General features: G+C 52.2%; 3 protein-coding genes across 16 annotated transcripts; 2 read left to right on the top strand and 1 right to left on the bottom strand.

The window, feature by feature from the left end:
- Positions 1-6: 6 nt before the first annotated feature.
- Positions 7-5595, top strand: ALKBH6 (alkB homolog 6, nucleotide demethylase). 8 transcript variants are annotated; one of them, XM_060652198.3, is made up of 7 exons: positions 7-71; positions 860-938; positions 1249-1317; positions 3077-3137; positions 3478-3650; positions 3859-3975; positions 5144-5595. In XM_060652198.3, the coding sequence occupies exons 2-7, from the start codon at positions 870-872 to the stop codon at positions 5405-5407; spliced, it is 753 nt and encodes a 250-aa protein (XP_060508181.1). In that variant the 5' UTR covers positions 7-71; positions 860-869; the 3' UTR covers positions 5408-5595. The 8 variants fall into 8 exon arrangements, with proteins under 8 accessions (XP_060508181.1, XP_060508184.1, XP_060508183.1 ...); XM_060652201.3 differs by lacking the exon at positions 7-71 and adding an exon at positions 75-97; XM_060652200.3 differs by lacking the exon at positions 7-71 and adding an exon at positions 78-289.
- An 86-nt stretch (positions 5596-5681) lies between these two features.
- SYNE4 (spectrin repeat containing nuclear envelope family member 4) lies at positions 5682-9734 on the top strand. 7 transcript variants are annotated; one of them, XM_060652143.3, is made up of 9 exons: positions 5682-5940; positions 6028-6165; positions 6357-6507; positions 6774-7139; positions 7345-7539; positions 7612-7870; positions 8583-8660; positions 9368-9423; positions 9516-9734. In XM_060652143.3, exons 2-9 carry the CDS (start codon positions 6038-6040, stop codon positions 9714-9716), a joined length of 1434 nt encoding a protein of 477 aa, XP_060508126.3. In that variant the 5' UTR covers positions 5682-5940; positions 6028-6037; the 3' UTR covers positions 9717-9734. The 7 variants fall into 7 exon arrangements, with proteins under 7 accessions (XP_060508126.3, XP_060508129.3, XP_060508128.3 ...); XM_060652146.3 differs by having other exon boundaries at positions 5682-6165; positions 7612-7860; XM_060652145.3 differs by having other exon boundaries at positions 5682-6165; positions 7345-7524.
- A 6404-nt stretch (positions 9735-16138) lies between these two features.
- Positions 16139-17271, bottom strand: SDHAF1 (succinate dehydrogenase complex assembly factor 1). The gene has a single exon (XM_060652249.2). It carries the CDS (start codon positions 17143-17145, stop codon positions 16789-16791), a length of 357 nt encoding a protein of 118 aa, XP_060508232.1. The 5' UTR covers positions 17146-17271; the 3' UTR covers positions 16139-16788.
- Positions 17272-17291: the final 20 nt, after the last annotated feature.

A 17291-nucleotide genomic window follows, 5' to 3' on the forward strand; every position in this document is an offset into this window, starting at 1 on the left:
GGTTTGAGAAAACGTGCGTCAGAAACGTGGAGCGGAAGTGACTGGGAAGGGAATGGGGTAGTTTAATTCGGGTATTGGAGGGGTACTCTGGTGGACGGTCAGATTTGGGGGTGGCTGGGGGCGGAGATGGGTGTCCAAGAGGGCTGAGAATGGGGATCTAGGGAAGCTCAGATGGGAGTCCAGGGAAACTCAGAGTGTGGAATTCTAGAAAACTCGGGGTGGAGAGTCTAAGGGGTTCAGGTAGGGAAGAAGGTTTGAGAGGAGTCAAGCTCCGGACTAAAGGCCCAAGGTTGCTACAGGGAAGGGGCGCTCGGGAGGTGAAGTGTGAAGGGGTCCGGAGTGGGGGGATCCGAGGAGACTGAGAATGGACCTGTCTGAGGAGACTCAGATTGGGGGCACGCGGGTGTTCAGAATGGGACATCTGAAAGGGCTTGAGGCGGCAGGAGGGTGCATGGGGAGTTTGAATGTTGTTAGAGACCCAGACTGATGGTCGCAGGTTTGAAGTTGTTAGGATGGCATCTCAAACTGTTTGAAGGGGCTTTGGGGTGCAGCCCTGGAGGCTATGCGTGGAGCTCTTGGGAAAGGCTCCCAGTGAGGTCAGAGGATATTCTCTGTGAGAGGCTTAAGGGGCAGAAATGTGTAGTTTCGTGGGCCATTGTGGATGAAGTTTGGGGCAGTGTTCTGGGTACTCACTGTGTCCGGGTGGCTTTTGAGATGCTGAGGACTCAGGTTTTAGAAACCAAGTGAGTTTCACTGTAGGGCCAAGGTGAGGCCCTGGCCCTTGATAAAGCAGAAAATGGGATCATAGCCTGAGGGTGGGAGGCTTGGTGACTTCAGAGTATCCTCCCCTCCCCCACAGGACTGGGTGCATGGAGTTGGTGTCCATGGAGGATCAGGATGCCAGGGTCCCAGCCCTGGAACCATTCAGGGTGGAACAGGTTGTCAGAATGGGGGTGCAGAGGGTGAAGGTGGGGACTAGAGGGTGGGGGATAGAGTGGGGATAGGCAGGCCGACTCCTGAGTTTGTGGGCTTGGACTGCTCCTTCCCTCCAAATTCATTCTTACCCTCAGGGTACAGCCCCACCCTCACCCCCACTTCCCACCCCCAAAACGGGCATTAGTCCTTTGACTTCAGGCCCTAGCCTGTTTGGGAACATCTGGAGACCCTTCAGAGGGAGGGTCTGCTCAGTGATACTAGAGCCCCGGTGTAGGTTGAAGGGCCACACCTTCACGGGGATCTCTATCCTAGGCACCACCTGTAATCTACTATGTCCCTGACTTCATCTCCAAGGAAGAGGAGGAGTATTTGCTTCGACAGGTAACCCCAACACCTTTCCGGTTTGTTTTTCCCTCCTTCCCAGATCCCTCCCCAATCTCCAGGTTCTGTGTGAGAGTCCCTAAGGCTACAGTAAAGATCCTGGCAGGAAGGAGAGTGACATCCAGCACCCATCCCTCATCTTCCCTTTTCCTCTCTCAGGACCTGCTGGGGTGTGTCAGAGCTTTTCCCAGGAAGCTTAGAAGAAACCAAACTGATTCTTAGGAAGGTAGTTCTTATGCAGCTCAGACTCCCGGTGCGGGGATAGCCCAGTGCAGCCTTCAAAACAGATGTTACTGAGATCAGATTCGTTATGCTAGAAACACGGTTACAAGTCTTATACCCTCTGTGCTGAGATAGCCCAGTCCTGCTATCATAGAGAAAAGGAGGTTATAAACATAGGCTGAGATAGCCCGGTTGAGGCCCTTGAGGTTTGGGGAATTAGGAATTTGCAGTTTCAGATTTCTGTGCTGACATAACTCAGGCATCAGAATGCTACAGAGTAAACTCTTCCCTCTGCTGAGATGGCTCAGCATACACTCTGAGTCTTGGGAATAAGGTTACTATGCTCAGATCACCTGTGCTGAGATAGCCCAGTATTCTGTATTCTATTCTTAAGGTTTAGGGAGAGAAGAATTTAAAAAGCTCAGCTCCTTTGGAGTCTCAGACCGTTAGTCGTAGAGCACAGATCTTCCCTGTGCTATCTCAACTAGTGTTGTCTAGTTTGAGTCCCAGGAATAAGTTAGCTACAGAACACAGACTCTTGTGCTGAGATAGCCCCTTCCAGCCCCATAACTGTGAAAGGAATGAGATTATCGAATAGAGTACATATTTCTTGGAGATTGCCTGTTCTAGACCTTTGGGATCTTGGCTGTGGAGAGTTTTCTTTCTTTCTTTCCCTTCCATCCTTCCTTTTTTTAAACATTTATTCATTTCTGAGAGACAGAGAGATGGATTGTGAGCAGGGGAGGGGCAGAGCGAGGGGGAGACACAGAATCCAAAGCAGGCTCCAGGTTCTGAGCTGTCAGCACAGAGCCCAATGCGGGGCTCTAACTCACAAACTGCTAGATCATGACCTGAACCGAAGTCAGACACTTAACCGACTGAGCCACTAAGGCGCCCTTCTTTCTTATTTTGAGATATATATATATATATATAGAGAGAGAGAGAGAGAGAGAGGTGTGAGTGGGGGAGGGGCAGAGAGATAAGGAGTGAGAGAATCCCAAACAGGCTCCACTCTTCAGCACTGAGCCTGAAGCGAGGCTCAATCCCAAGAGCTGTGAGATCATGATGTGAGCCAAGATCAAGAGCTAAGACACTTAACCAACTGAGTTACCCAGACACCCGGCAGTGGAGCATTTTCAAAATACTCTCTGCTATGCTGAGACAGCCCAGCTTAGCACATTTTCTCCCTCAGGTGATAGGAGCAAAGAGGTTCCAGAAGTCGGGCTGTGCTGAGATAGCCCAGGATTCAGGAAATTACAGACTGCACACTTTGCTGGGTTAAAAAAGTCCAGTCCAGCCCAGAGCTCTGAGTAGTGTCAGACCACGATTGTGTAGCTCTGGTTCCTTTCCTTGACCCTGGTAGACACAGGGTAGAGGTCAAACAACACAATCCTGGGAACATTCTATCTCAGAGAATAATCCCAGAGATTCTGAGATGACCCATTTCCACCCCAAGTAGAGGGCCCTATGTTGAACTGGGTGGTAGGATCAGTGAGGGTGGTCCTGAAAAAGGACTGATCCCCTCCCCACCTCCTAGGTCTTCAATGCCCCAAAGCCAAAGTGGACCCAGCTCTCTGGGAGGAAGTTACAGAATTGGGGTAAGTGTCCCTGCCTTGGGGGCATGGGTGATTTGGGGATATAGGCTGGGGCAGGTGACTCAGATTGGATAGTCAAGACACTGGGTGGGTCCATGAGGGCTCAAGGGGTTCCCAGGGCCAGGAGGATTCTGAGGGGTGAGAGGTTCTGAGAGGTTAGGGATTTCCTGATAAGTTGGGATATCTCAAAGTGTCCGGGGGTTTGGAGAAGTCAGGAAGGCTTGGAGGCGTGGGGTAGTGATCTCCAGAGTCACAGGTTCCCAAGGGTCAGAGTACTGCCAACCACTAGAATATCCCTAATGGGGGTTCCAGGTGCCAGGGCTCCTTGGTTGGGTGTCCTCAGGACCCCATTCCCCTCTCCCAGGTGGGCTCCCCCATCCCCGGGGGATGGTTCCTGAGCGGCTGCCTCTGTGGCTCCAGCGCTACGTGGACAAAGTATCTGACCTCAGCCTTTTTGGAGGTCTCCCAGCCAACCACGTCCTTGTGAACCAGTATCTGCCTGGGGAGGGCATCATGGTAACCACACACCTTCACCCCGACCCCCAGACTTCCGATCCACCATGGGGCAGGGCCTTATGTTGACCCACCTCTACTCATTAAGCAGCCACATACCCCAACCAGGCATTCACCACCTCATCCCAAGCTGGGGTGCCCTCCTTGAGCCCCAGAGGGTGGGGGTGTGTGTGGACTCCTGCCCTGCCCAGCCCTGGTGCCCACTCCCCAGCCCCACGAGGACGGGCCACTCTACTACCCGACCGTCAGCACCATCAGCCTGGGCTCCCACACCATGCTGGACCTCTACGAGCCGCGGCAGCCAAAGGACGATGACCCCGCAGAGCAGGTGGGCCCTGAGACACTGCCCCAGCCACTCGTGGGCATTCTGACATCCCACATCCTCCAAGAAGCCCCAGTCCCTCCTGCTTCCAGGGTACCCCTGATACTCTCCCAGACACCTTCCCCGGTCCCCTCAAGGAGTACACCCATATCCTCCCAGACTCCAGACCCATCCATTTGCAGGGTGCCCTAGAAATGATATCTATAGACACCCCAGTAGACTCACCTGCTAAATAAATGCCCCGATGCCCCACAGATCCCCTGGCCCCACATGTTCAGAGTGCTCCAATGGCCCAAGGTCCATATAACCTGTGTAAGACTCCCCAATACTCCCAACAGACACCCATATCCTTGGATACCCCAACACCATTTACTCATGCTTGTTCCTGACATCCTCTTAGACATCCTGTCTTTGCCCGCTGCACAAGGCTCCCCAACACAGACCTCTCTGCCACTCCAATAGTGTAGATCTGCCTTGAAGGACACCATCAGATTCTTCTTGGGGCCTCAACCCATGACTCATTTCTCAAGGACCCCCCAGATATACTGACTCCCTTCTGTGGGGGTTGCTCGTGACAGTGGCTTCCCTGACCTTTCTCTCAGTGATGCATTTCTGATACCTCATGGTTCACAGAAACTCCCCTGAACACCCAGCTGCTCCCTTTAGCCCTACATGCTCTTGGGTAGGCTGACATCCCCTTCCAGTGTGTGGGTGTCCTCAAGCATCCCGATGTCTGTAGACAGGCCCAGACCATACTGGCTCCTCACCACCTCACTGTTACTACCCTCCCCCCGCCCTTCCTAGCTTCAGCCAAGCCCTCAGTCCAGTTCCACCGTTTCCTAGGACTGCAGATCCCTGGGTCTAAGTCCCAACCCCTTGGGGATCCCAGCTGCAATTCCCTTAGACACCCCCATCTGCAACCACGTTCCTGCCCCCTCCCAAGAGACTGCTTGCCCTCGCTCCCCGCCCCCATTCCCTCCCCCCCCCCCCCCCCCCCCCACTAACTGAGACCCATAGGATTTCCCCTGCAAAGCTCCATGGGAGCGCACACTTGCCCCTCAGCCTTTGCCCCTGGGAACTCGCTGACCCTTGCCCCCCTGACCATTAAACTCTGCTGACCACTACCCCCCCCTTGACTTCTGAGGGGCCCGCTGACCTTCATCCCGTCCCGCAGCCCCGGTCCCCGCCCCGGCCGACCACCTCGCTGTTGCTGGAACCGCGCAGCCTCCTGGTGCTCCGTGGCACCGCCTACACGCGCCTCCTTCACGGCATCGCAGCTGCCCGAGTAGATGCGCTGGACGCCACCTCCCTGCCACCCAACGCCGCCGCGTGCCCGTCTGCGCGGCCGGGAGCCAGCCTGGTCCGTGGCACGCGCGTTTCGCTGACCATCCGCCGCGTGCCCCGCGTACTGCGCACCAGCCTCCTGCTCAGCAAGTGATGCCAGGCGCCCGCCCTGCTCACATTCCCGGGCTCTCCACCTCCTGACAGCTGTGACCCTGTGACCTTGGAACCCTGGGGCAGAGATGGCTCCCCCCCTCCCCCCCCCCCCGGGTTATTTATTTTCCCAGTAACTTTGTGGGAACTACAGGAAGAGGCCCCATTTCAAATAAACCAACAAAAATCTTTCTTTGGTTTTGGATGGAGTGGGGGGGGGGGGGCGGGGGCAGATGCCGGTTCCTGAGGGGTACGGTGTCTGGGACCTTGGATGGTGTGGGTCCTGGGGTCAGATGTACAGGTCCCTGAGTGGGGCAGAATCCATGGCTCATGAGGGGTCAGGGTTGTATCGGGAAACCCCTTAGGTGGGATGAGTGGGGTGAACCTGGGAGGTTCCGCTAACTGGCAGGTTAGGGAAGAAGGAGTTAAGTGGTGCTGCTGCCACCTGAGCCGGGCATCAAATGACCTGAGTCCAGTTCTGCTAGTGAGGAGGTGGAGCTGAGCCTGCCCCCAGGCCTCTGGCTGCCTCAGGCCTGTGTGAGTCCTGCTGAGGAGGTCTGGGGGGATGCCCCTGGCCAGGAAAAGAGCTCTCACTGGGGATCCTCACTGACTCTCTGTCTCCAGGCTCCCAGCTATGGCCCTCCCCCCACCTCTGGGCCCTAGATTCCCCTCAGAGCCCCTCAACTACCCCGCTGGAGCCCCTAGGGAACTGGACATTGCTAGATGCACCATCTGCCCTGCATCTGGAGAGAAGAGAATCAGGTAGGGGCTGGGCTTTGGAACTTAGGTCCCAAAAGGGTGGAGGCAGTAGCAGGGGCATTTTGAGGGGGGGAGGTACTATGGCTATGATCACCTAGGGACATGGGAGGGGCACCTAAGGACAGGGGTAGGGTAGGGTGGATAATGGACACCTAGGCTCAGCCAGAGGCCTGTCAATGCCTCCTACCTCCCAGACCAGAACAGGCCCAGAAACTGGGGCAAGACTCCTTGGACCCTCCCGAACACTTCCAAGGTGGGCTGAGGGGCACTGAGCCTGCTGCTGGTCCCCTGAGATTGCCAGCACCCTCTTCCAGTGAGGACCCAGCTGGGGGCAGACACCGTGAGGTGAGCTGAGGTGATCCAGGCCCCCTTGTGCAAGCCCCACCTCCTCTCCCCCAGAATCTGGCCTCCAAACTGGGCATGAGGTGATGATTCTGGAAAAGTGTTGGGCATCTGTGGGGGGAGGGACACTCCAGAAAATGATTCTTTACCAATCACTATAGAAAATCTTTATTATTTTGCCAACTGGGAGAGAATTAGCTCGTCATTGACCCTGGTGCAGTCCCATTCCTTGTGGGGATATCCAGTCCCATCACCCACTCTCTGTTCAGACCCCCAGGCCCCTTATGTCCACACTTCTAGGAGCCTTGAAAACCTGGAGATTCTGTCCAGGCCCGGCTCCACTGGGAAGGACTCCAGGTGGGAGCAGCCCTGGTGCAGACCAGAGATGGACTCTGCTACAGAAGGAGCCTGCAGAAGAGGGGTGGCAATGGAAGTGGGGGCAAGGTCTGGGTTGGCCCACCGACCCTGACTCAGTCCCCTGTGTTCCCCAGCACCTCATCTCTGGCCAGGAAGTATTGGAGGCTGAGCAGGACAGCCTATCCCTTTGCCTGTTGGGGCTGGGCCTCCGGCTGCAGGACCTAGAGCAAGGCTTGGGGCCCTGGGCATCAGCCCAGAGCGGGATGGTCCAGCTGCAGGTGGGCAGTGGGAGGCAACGGTATGGGAGGGTGGGCGGGGCCTCAGGAATGGGTACCAGCTTCCTGGGATGGGAAATGCGTTTACTCCATGTTCTAGGTGTCTGGGTAAGAGAAGGGGGAAGGGATATAACTCCAGGTAGCTGATCTCTGGTGCTCCTGGTGTGTGGGTGGGGGGTGGGAGTGGTGTCCAACCTTCTGTCCCCAGGCGCTACAGGCAGACCTATGTGGAGCAGCTGAGCGTGTAGATGCACTGCTGGCATTCGGTGAGGGGCTGGCACAGCGGAGTGAGCCTCAGGCCCGGGCATCCCTGGAGCAGGTCCTGAGGGCCCTCAGAGCCCACCGAGACGGCATCTTTCGGCGACTGTGGTGGCTGCAGGCCCAGCTGGTCAGCTACAGCCTGGTATGGCCCACCCTGGCAGTCCCCACCCAAGGTACCAATTCCACAACCCCCATGACTCTGTCCTCTGACCAGGTGTTCGAGGAGGCCAGTACACTGGACCAGGACTTGGAAGTTGAGGGGGACTTGGACGGGCCAGGACCTGGTGGGGCCTGGGGGCCCTGGGCACCCAGTAGCCTCCCTACTCCTGCAGAGTTGGAGTGGGACCCGGCAGGGGATGTTGGAGGCCTTAGGCCCTTGGGGCGAAAGACAGCCTGGACACCAGGAGCTCCCTGTGAGCTATGTGGCCACAGGGTCCCCGAGGGCAGGGGACAAGGCCTTGAGGTGAGAGCAGGTAGGGGACACCCTTCCTCCACAGGCACCCTTGGGATACCTCTGTGTGCCTCCTAGGAGGGTACTTCCCTTTCAAGGGGGTCTCGGTGGCTCTGTGTCTCCCTCTATCTCTCTCAGTGTCTCTTTCTTGCTGTCTCAATGCTGTCCTCCCTCCCTCCCCCTGCCTCTCTCGGTCTCTGTGTCTTCCTCTATCTCAGCCTCCTGGTTTTTCAAACATTCCAAATTCACTCCTATTTCAAAGCCCCCAGACACATGCCCAGCTCACTTCCTCACTTCATTCCAGTCTCTCCCCAAATCTCACCTCTTCAGAGAGGCCTGTCCTGATCTCCAAACATTATCACTCCTTAACCTCTTTATTTTCTAACAGCACTTACCACATCTTGACATCGTACATTTATTTATTAATGTACAGTCTCTCTTTGCTAGAATATAAGCTCTGTGGATGCCAGGACTTTTCCTATTTGCATGCCCACCACATCCTCAGATTCTAGAACAGTGCCGGCATGTAATGGACCCTCATTAAATATTTGTTGAGTGAATGAATAAGTAATGTCTCTTCTCGGTTTCTTCGGCTCTGTCCCTCTCTTGTCTCTCCCTGAGATATTTTTCTTCCCCCAGAATCTCACCTCTGTGACAACCCCGTCTTGGCCTTTGCCCAACTTTGTGTCTGTCACTAGTTCTCTGAGAACTCCCACACCTTTATTTCCCCACAGGACATGCTCATGTCGGGCTTCAGCCACCGGAAACACTTAGCAGGTCAGCGAAGACGCTCCCTGGTCCGGAAGCCTCAGGTGAGATGGTCCTCAGCCAGCTGTATCACTCTGGAATTTTGATGGCAAGTGACAGAAACCTAACCCAAATGGAATTACACAAAAAAGAGGATGTAATTTTTTTCATGTAACTGACAAGGCTGGGTGCTGCTGAAGAGATCTCAAATGCTTCAGGGCTCAGTCCTTTCCTCTTTCAGGCTCTACTTCTCTAAGGTGGATTCTTTCTCAGCAAATGGCCACCCCAATACTCGCCCAATACTGAATACTCATTTCCCACTGGTATGCCCACCCAAGGAGAAGCAGAGTGCCACCGACCTGCTGGCAGCAATGTCCCAGGGCTGCCTCCCACTTGCCCAGCTTGGGTCATGGCCTGCACCCTGAACCAATCACAGTGGCCAAACTGATGGAGTGCTCTCATTGGCCAGATCTGGCTCACATGCCCAGTCACGGAAGTAGAGACGTGTGGGGTCAGCCACATAAGAACCTGAAGGGCTGAGAGGGGGGCGGCATGATACCCTCCACCCACTGTACAAATTGAGCCACTGTTACCAGGAGAAGGAAGACTGGATGGAGGGCAGGCACAGATATCCACTACACTGGAGAGGGTTGGGAGGGTTCCAGGAAAGGAGGAAAAATAAACTCAGCCCCATAGGTCTATGGTAGGAAGGAAGAGTCCAGAGTAAGTGTCCCTTCCATCCATTCTGCTGCTGGCTGCTGTCTCCCCTTAGGACAAGAAGCAGGCATCTCCCAACCTGCAGGATGTGATGTTGGAGGTAGACCCTGGGTGAGATGCTCGGGAGATGGGTCTGGGGGTGGGGGGTACAGGGCTCATAGTGGCAGCGCACCATAGTTTCAACATTGCATTTCTCTTCACAGAGCCCCTCCTCCTGCATCCAGGTGGTCCCTGACCTTCCTCATTCTCCTCCTCTTCCTTCTCCTCGTGGGTGCCACATTGCTCCTGCCACCGTCAGGGGGGTCCTGCTGCTCTCCTGCCCGACTGGCCAGGACACCTCATCTGGTGCTCAGCTATGTCAATGGTCCCCCCCCAGTCTGAGAACATGGCCCAGACATATGTAATAAATGGTCAATGTCCAAGGATGTGTCTTAGTCCATTTGGTCTGCTATAACAAAATAACAGACTGGGTAGCTTATAAACAATGAAGTTTATTTCTCACAGTTCTGGAGGCTGGGAAGTCCAAGATCAAGGTGCCAGCAGAGTGGCTATCTGATGAGGGCCTGCTTTCTGCTTCATAGATGGTCACCTTCTCACTATGTCTTCACATGACAGAAGGGGCAGGGAGCTCTCTTTTATAAGGATTCCAAATTCCTTTTATGAGGAATTCACTGTCACAACATAATTATTTCCCAAAGGCCTCACCTCCTAATACTATCACACTGGGGTGTTAGGACTTCAACATATGAATCTTGAGGGAGGCACAAACATTCAGAGGATACTGGGTGTTTGAAAACTCAGAATTTGGGATGCAGTCCTGGTGTCTGGGCAGCCCCCTCCACAGATCTCTTTGCTTTGAGTGTACAGCACAGAACTGAATCAGCCCATCTTGGATTGGGGTCCCCCAGGCCCTGAGGCAAAGATTCAAGCACAAGTAGTTTATTAGGGAGGTGACCCCTAGGCAGACTGATAGGGGAGTGGGAAAGTGAGCCAGGGAAGGCAGTTAATGAGTTGGTTGCTGCTCTGGGCATCTGGGGCACCATCCCACTAGGGACCTCTGCGAGACTGTGTGGGACACACTCAAAGTTGGTCCACCAAAAGGGTGAAGAAGTTGTGCCATTTATGTACCAGCTTCCATCTCTCATTGGTTAAGGATTGTTCCTAGAGATGTTAACTCCCCACCACTTCCAGTCTCTTCTGCCTGTCAAGGCTCCTCAGGCAAAGAGGCACAGGTGCATCCGTACAGGTTCTCCATTCAAACATTGTACATGGCGGGCTCCCAGGCTGGGCCATCCCTGGTGTGGGATTATGAAACCCCCCTTCCCCAGGGTCCTGATGACACCAAGCTGAATTGTCAGGGCTCAGTCCTGTAGTCTAGTCCCCAGCCTCAGGTGTCTAAGCTCATCCTCTCCTCAGAGTTTATGCTATCAGGACAAGAGGTAGAACAAGACTAGACTCAAGAACAGAGGCAGAACCCTTGCTAGGCTCCTGGATGTACACTAAACACACATCCCTTCCTTAATGCTCACAACCACCCAATGGTGTGTCCCCACTTAACACACCTGGAAGCTGAGGCTATAAAGGGGAAGCCCTGGCCTGAGGCCACACAGGGAACAAGAGGCTGAAGCCCAATTCCCACTGATTTAAGTGGAATGGGAACTGATTTGGGGGGGTAACTGAAAAGTTCAGGCTGCAAGGACAGCTGGATCCGGGGGCACAAATGATATCTCTCCCAGTTCTTTCCTCTGGTTTGGCTTCACTCTTACCTAGCAGTAGCCAGAGTGCCCCTCAAAACCTCTAAGCATACATCCCACCAATTCAGCAGCCAACAGGACAATCACTCTTCCCTTATAGCCCAAAGCTGGCTCCCCTGGCCCGTGTCACCTGCTGTCAGCCCTCCCTGAATCATATGCGCTGAAAATGGGGGAGAAGTGAGTCTCCAAAGAAAACCAAGGAGCTGTCCAGAAGGGGGAATGGACACTGAGGGAGAGGGGCAGGAAGCAGCAGATTCTGGAAAAACCAGAACACAAACCTGACCTGTTTTCACATCAAGTGCATATTGTCCACACCAAGACTCTGTCCCCAACCAAGAAAAGGCATGGTCTCCCTGGCGTCACCATAAATAGGGCCAGCAGAGTCTTGGCAATTCTGACCCAACTGACCAAGTAATGGGACAAATCTGTACCACTCACTCATTCATTCAAAACTGAGTGTCTGCTTTGAGTCAGTTCCTGGTCAAAGAGCAGGACCAGGGCAGTGAACAAAACAGGTGAAAATTCTTGTCCCCATGGGGCCAACATTCTATAGGGGAGATCAACAGTAAATAAAATCTGTAATAAATAATAATACTAAATAATAATAATAAATTAATTTTAAAAACTAGGTAAAATCTGTACTAGGTCAGTTGGTGATTAAGTGCTAAGGAGAAAACTAAAGCGGCCAAAGGGAAAGGGGGTACAATTTAATTAGGGTGGTTAAGGAAGGCATCAGGGAGATAATTATGTCATTATGTTGTAATTAAGTGATTAGAGCAAATTGTAGTGAGGAAACAAGCCACAGGACTCCTAGAGTAATGCTGTCCAAGACAGATGTAACATGAGGCACAAATACAATTTTATTTTATTATTATTATTTTTTACAGGAGATATGTTTATTGAATACACTGCAAGGGAGCAGCGGCCAGGACAGCAAAGGAGAGACTGTCTGCCATGAGGCGGTGGTGAGGGACTATAGTTACAGGGCAGAGTGATGAAGTATGGCGACATAAGGAATTTTCCTTTTTTTGGTAACTGTGCCTGGTTGAGGGAAGCCCATTGGTCAGTTAGGGCCTATGATTATTTCTAGGCAGGTCACTTAATGAGACTGCATTCAGTTTGGTGGTCACTGTGGGCCTTTTCGCTTCACTCAAGTTTCCACTGCTCAAGCCTGTTGCCTAAAAAGTGGCCTCAACATTCCCTCCTGACATATCGACAATGATAAATCTTTGGCATTTGGGCAGAAGTCTCATCCTCAGTAGCTGCTTTAATTTTAAACTTTCTAATAGTCAACAGTAGAAACAGGTAAAATTTTAATAATTGAGTTTTTACTATTTAACCTTATAGACCCAAAATACTATCATTATAATATGTAACAATATAGAAATAATGTAATATTTTATAATTCTTTTTTCTTACAAAGCCTTTGAAATCTGGTAATGCTACCAAAACAATAAAATTGTGTTTAATGGAAAAAACATTTTACACTGCTCGTTTTTACATTTCAGTTACTTAAAATTTATAAAATTTTTATCCTTATTACTATTTAAATTTTTTTTTTATGTTTATTTATTTTTGAGAGAGACAGAGCACAAGCAGGGGAAGGGCAGAGAGAGCGGGAGACACAGAATCCAAAGCAGTCTCCAGGCTCTGAGCTGTCAGCACAGATCCCAACGTGGGGCTCGAACTCACAAACTGTGAGATCATGACCTGAGCCAAAGTCAGATGCTCAACCAACTGAGCCACACAGGTGCCCCAAAATTTATTTAAAAATTTAAAAATTCCCTAGTCTCTAATCACATTTCAAATGCTCAAGCCCCAGGTTGCTCCCAGTTATCATAATAGGTAGAGGGGGAAAGTGCAAAGGCCCAGAGATGGAAGTGTGTCTGGCATGTGGGAAGGCCAGTGTGTCTGGAACATGAGTGGTGGAGGGGGAGCGTGGGAGAAGGTGAGGTGAGAGAAGTGACAGGGCCAGATCAGGTGAGACCCTGTGGATCACAGAGAGGACTTCTGATGTGAGTTAGGCTGGGGACCACTGGAGTTTGTTTTCCCAACTTCAATTCTGATACTTTTTGAACTTGTACAAAAAGAGAAGGGACAGCATTACAAGTCCTCATGGGCTCATCACCAGCTCCAGTTATTATCAACTCAGGGCCAATCCTCCCAGGCACCCACTCCCCTCTCTCTAGATTACTTTGAAGCCAATTCTAGACATCATATCCTTTTACTCATGAGCAATTCATGGAGTACTGCCAGATCAGGATTGTTTTAAAATCAAATCACAATACTTTTACTGCTGTAAAGAAAACCCTAGTCATTCTTCCACATAATTCATATCCAGAATTGTCCAGTGCTGTATGAGGGAGGAAGCTGAGCAAGAGTGGTGGTAACACAAGATGCCTGGCTGGCTCAGTTGGTAGAGCGTGCGACTCTTGAGGGGTTATGAACTCGAGCCCCACATTGAGTGTAGAGACTACTCAAAAATAAAGTCTTAAAAAAAAAATAATTATGGCGGTAACTTGCTGGTGTGGCTAGTGGCTCGTCATCAGGTACTGTGAGTTTCCCACACTTCCCTAAGGCCACACTAGGTCACTTCACGTGCCTGGTCACTGGCTCGGCCCCTTGGGACAGCTGAGTGTGGGACCCAAGACAAGAACATATTCTAGTGAACTGTCGTTCCCAATAGAACGGAGATCAGAATCTGTAAGGGAAACCAGATATTATTTCACAAAAGCCACCTGTGTGGCTCAGTCGGTTAAGCATCTGACTTTGGCTCAGGTCACGATCTCATGGCTTGTGAGTTAGAGCCCTGCATCAGGCTCTGTGCTGATAGCTCAGAGCCTGGAGTCTGCTTCAGATTCTGTCTCTCTCTCTCTCAAAAATAAACAATTAAAAATTTTTTTTAAAAGGTAAAAAATCCAGAAATTTAATTGTAATTGATTGCTAGATCTGTGAAGCTACGCCTTTAAACGATGCATAAGAGATTTATAAAGTCTCAAAATAACAGGCTTTACTGTTTTCAAATCTGCTGTAAAAATGTGCCCTGTGTGTAAAGATCTCTGGTGCCCAAATGTAAATGATCATTGGCCTTTGTGTTCATGTAACTTTTTGTTTCAAATTACTGAAAAGTTTTAAGACTAGCACATCAAACTCCCATATACCCTTCACCCAGATTCACGGGCTAACATTTTACCCCATGTGCTTCACCATTTACAGTCTTGCTAGTATATTTATGTATGTGCATATATTTTGGACCATTTTGAAAGCACACTGTAGACATGATTGATACTCTTTACTCCTAAATACTTTGGTGTATAGTTCTTTTTAATTTTTTTTTTTTTTTTTATTTGAGAGAGAGCACAGCTGAGGAGAGGGGCAGAGGGAGAGAGAGAATCTTAAGCAGGCTCCATGATCAACATGGGCCCCCAACTTAGGGCTTGATCGCATGACCCTGGATCTGACCTGAGCTGAAGTCCAGAGTTGGACACTCAACCAACTCACCCAGGCACCCCTGGTGTGTAGTTCTTAGGAACAAGAGCATTCTCTTACACTAGTGTAGTTATCAGAATCAGGAAATTTAGCCACTCCATTCAATTCTGTTATTAATCCACAATACATACTCCAAATTACTCCAAGCCCCATAAGTCCTTTATCGCAATTTTCTTAGACCAGGAGGTTCCTGTTTGACAGGGCTAAGGGATTGAGAAGCATTGACCCTGGGCCTTAGCAGAGTAAAAAAAGACACAGCACAAATACAGAGAGTATCAACCATATGTAAACATTGGCACACTTTGAGTCAAAGGCTTGGGGGAGGTTTATTTGGGATATGATCCCAGGAGACAGGAGTTAGGGAGTGGGGAGAGTGAGACAGGCCAGGGGATATGCCAGAAAAGGTGCTCATGAAATGGTAACTGCTGTGGGCGACCGGGGCTCAGTCCCACAGGGGGCCTCTGAGGAACCTTGGGGAATAGACCTGCACTCGTCTCATCAGACAACAGGCAGGCTGGAGCACTCATCCAGTGACTGCTGTCCCCCCAGGCTAAGGATTGCTCCCGAGCGCATTAACCCACATTCTGTAACTCCCAGAAAGCCCTCATGCAAAGGAGCAGACACAGGAGCTCACAGCAGGAAGCCTCCTCTTCTTTAGCTCCACGTGGACTCAAGTAGGCGAGAGGGTCACAGAATTGGGACATCATCTGGTGCCACACCATGTATTTAATTCACTCTATTATAACTGCCACATGAGGACGGCCCTATTATGATGCCCATTTCACAGATAAGGGTACTGAGGCACGAAGAGGTTAAATCACAGGTCCATGATCGTATAATTAGTAGTACGTGTTGGAGCTGGGATCCAAATGAAAGCATTCCAGTTCCAGAGTCCATGCTCTCAATCACCACTGACCTACAACTGCCTCCCTCACATCAGGCACTCCCTTCCTTCACTCCCCCTACCACACAGACTCTGTTCATCTGTAGTACCTGGGTAGAACATCTCTCCTGACCCAGGTCACCCGGCCCCAGTGGGAACTTGCTCACTGCCTGCAGCCCTGCCAGAAGCTCCCATCCTGGAGCTCCTTAGGGCTCAAGATCTTGGATCCAGGAGTGAGCAAGAGGGAGAGGTGAGTGATGCGGGAGAGATGTAATGGACAGAGATATGGGAGGAGGTACGCCTGGGGCCTATGGGTCTACCTCTCCTCCCCAACACCTGGTCCTTGCTGACAAAAGTCCTAGCCTGTAGCTGAGGCTGGACTCTTCAGCCAGGTTTGAGGTCCCCAGTACTGCCTCAGGGGTTTCCAGGCAGGCCTCCTGAGCTCCACCATTTTCTCTCTTACCTCCCTACCTTCTGTTAAGGAGTCAACTGGGGTTTCTTTGGGGTCAAACCACGGTGGGTCAATGGATCTGCCCAGGGGCATGAACTAGGCTGCTTCAACCAATCTGCTAGTCCAGAGGGCTCCGGAGAAGAACAGATAGCTCCCCATACCTCCCCCTCCCCAGAGGGTCACTTCTTGGTTTGTGAGGGCCTTTAAAAAAAATCCCCAAATACATGAACTCTTTAAGACCACCAAGAGGGAAGTAATCACATCTCCAATTTTATTCCTTTTGTTCAACAGTCCTGGGAGGAGAAGGGCCCAGGAGTCAGGGTTTCCCCTCAGAACCATCAAGTATAGGTCTTGACGGGTCTTCAGTTGATCAGATGGGGTAAGATACCCCAGCCCCTTCCCCACAGGTCCTAGTCTGCCACAATTAACGGGAAGAAAGTTTTCCAAAGGGGATTCGGGGCTTCTCACCATCCATCAGGGTATCTTCCCAAAATTCTCAGCAAAAAGTCTGCTCTTCTCAGAGTTAAATACAGGAGAGGGGAGCCAGAGGTAAATAGAAAGGTGTCTCTTCTTTCCGTCCGACGGCAGGCGTCTTGGTTCCCCATGCTTTAGGGTAAGGAGCTCTCAGCTTGACACAGTTCAGCCAGCCGGCAACCAAGCCACTCCAAACCCTCATGAGAGTTCGACCCGTTATCATGGATCGTGCAAGGTCGGTCATCTCTCACCATCTATCACGGGGGTCGCTGGCACCCCACGTCGCTAGGAGGGCTCTCCGATTCCCCAATCCATTGAGCTGGTCTTAAGACCTTTCACGTTTCATCAGGCAGGTTCCCTAGTCCTCCCACACAGTCAGGCGGGCCCCCGGTTCCCCTGCGCTATCGGGTAAGCTCCTCGTCCTGTCACCGTCCATCGGGGGGTGTCTCCGGTGACCTCATTCCGTCAAGGGGATTCCTCGGACCATCGCCATTGTCAGGCTGGGTCCCTGGCGCCCCCGCGCCGCTGGACTCCTGGGTTGGACTCCGCTGACGCACGAACGCACCCATGGCAGTGGCGTGGCCCGACCGTAGCAGCTGCAGCTGGCGCCGCCCGCGGCGGTACAGGTACTCGATACGCAGCACGTCGGAGCGTGGCAGGCAAGCATGCTGCCGGAACTCGGCCCGCACCCGCGCCTCGGCGCCAGGCTTCCCGCGCCCGGCGCGCAGAAGCTCGCGGTACAAGCTCAGAATTTGCCTCTGCAGCCGGCTGGGCCGGCTCATGGCCGCAGCTGGGCCCAGGGCGCACACAGGTAATGCCCGAAGAACAGTGGCGCAGCACCACCTTTGCGAGACACGGCCGTGCAAGGCAACAGGCACTTCCGGCCCGCGCGCTTCAAAACTTCCGCTTCCTGCCTTGGCTAGCTGGC

The sequence above is a fragment of the Panthera onca genome, chromosome E2 (genome assembly GCF_046562875.1).
Source record: "Panthera onca isolate mPanOnc1 chromosome E2, mPanOnc1 haplotype 2, whole genome shotgun sequence".
NCBI lineage: Eukaryota > Metazoa > Chordata > Mammalia > Carnivora > Felidae > Panthera > Panthera onca.

What these genes read in the sequence shown, in the direction of transcription:
- ALKBH6 (XM_060652193.3), top strand. Translation starts at nt 487, where the DNA reads ATGGTCGCAGGTTTGAAGTTGTTAGGATGGCATCTCAAACTGTTTGAA. An exon ending in GAGGAAGTTACAGAATTGGG is followed by an intron (nt 3,138 to 3,477) that starts GTAAGTGTCCCT and finishes GGGTGTCCTCAG; the next exon opens with GACCCCATTCCCCTCTCCCA. An exon ending in TGCCTGGGGAGGGCATCATG is followed by an intron (nt 3,651 to 3,858) that starts GTAACCACACAC and finishes CCCACTCCCCAG; the next exon opens with CCCCACGAGGACGGGCCACT.
- SYNE4 (XM_060652143.3), top strand. Translation starts at nt 6,038, where the DNA reads ATGGCCCTCCCCCCACCTCTGGGCCCTAGATTCCCCTCAGAGCCCCTC. An exon ending in CTGGGGGCAGACACCGTGAG is followed by an intron (nt 6,508 to 6,773) that starts GTGAGCTGAGGT and finishes CTCTCTGTTCAG; the next exon opens with ACCCCCAGGCCCCTTATGTC. An exon ending in AGGCCTTGAGGTGAGAGCAG is followed by an intron (nt 7,871 to 8,582) that starts GTAGGGGACACC and finishes ATTTCCCCACAG; the next exon opens with GACATGCTCATGTCGGGCTT.
- SDHAF1 (XM_060652249.2), bottom strand. Translation starts at nt 17,145, where the DNA reads ATGAGCCGGCCCAGCCGGCTGCAGAGGCAAATTCTGAGCTTGTACCGC.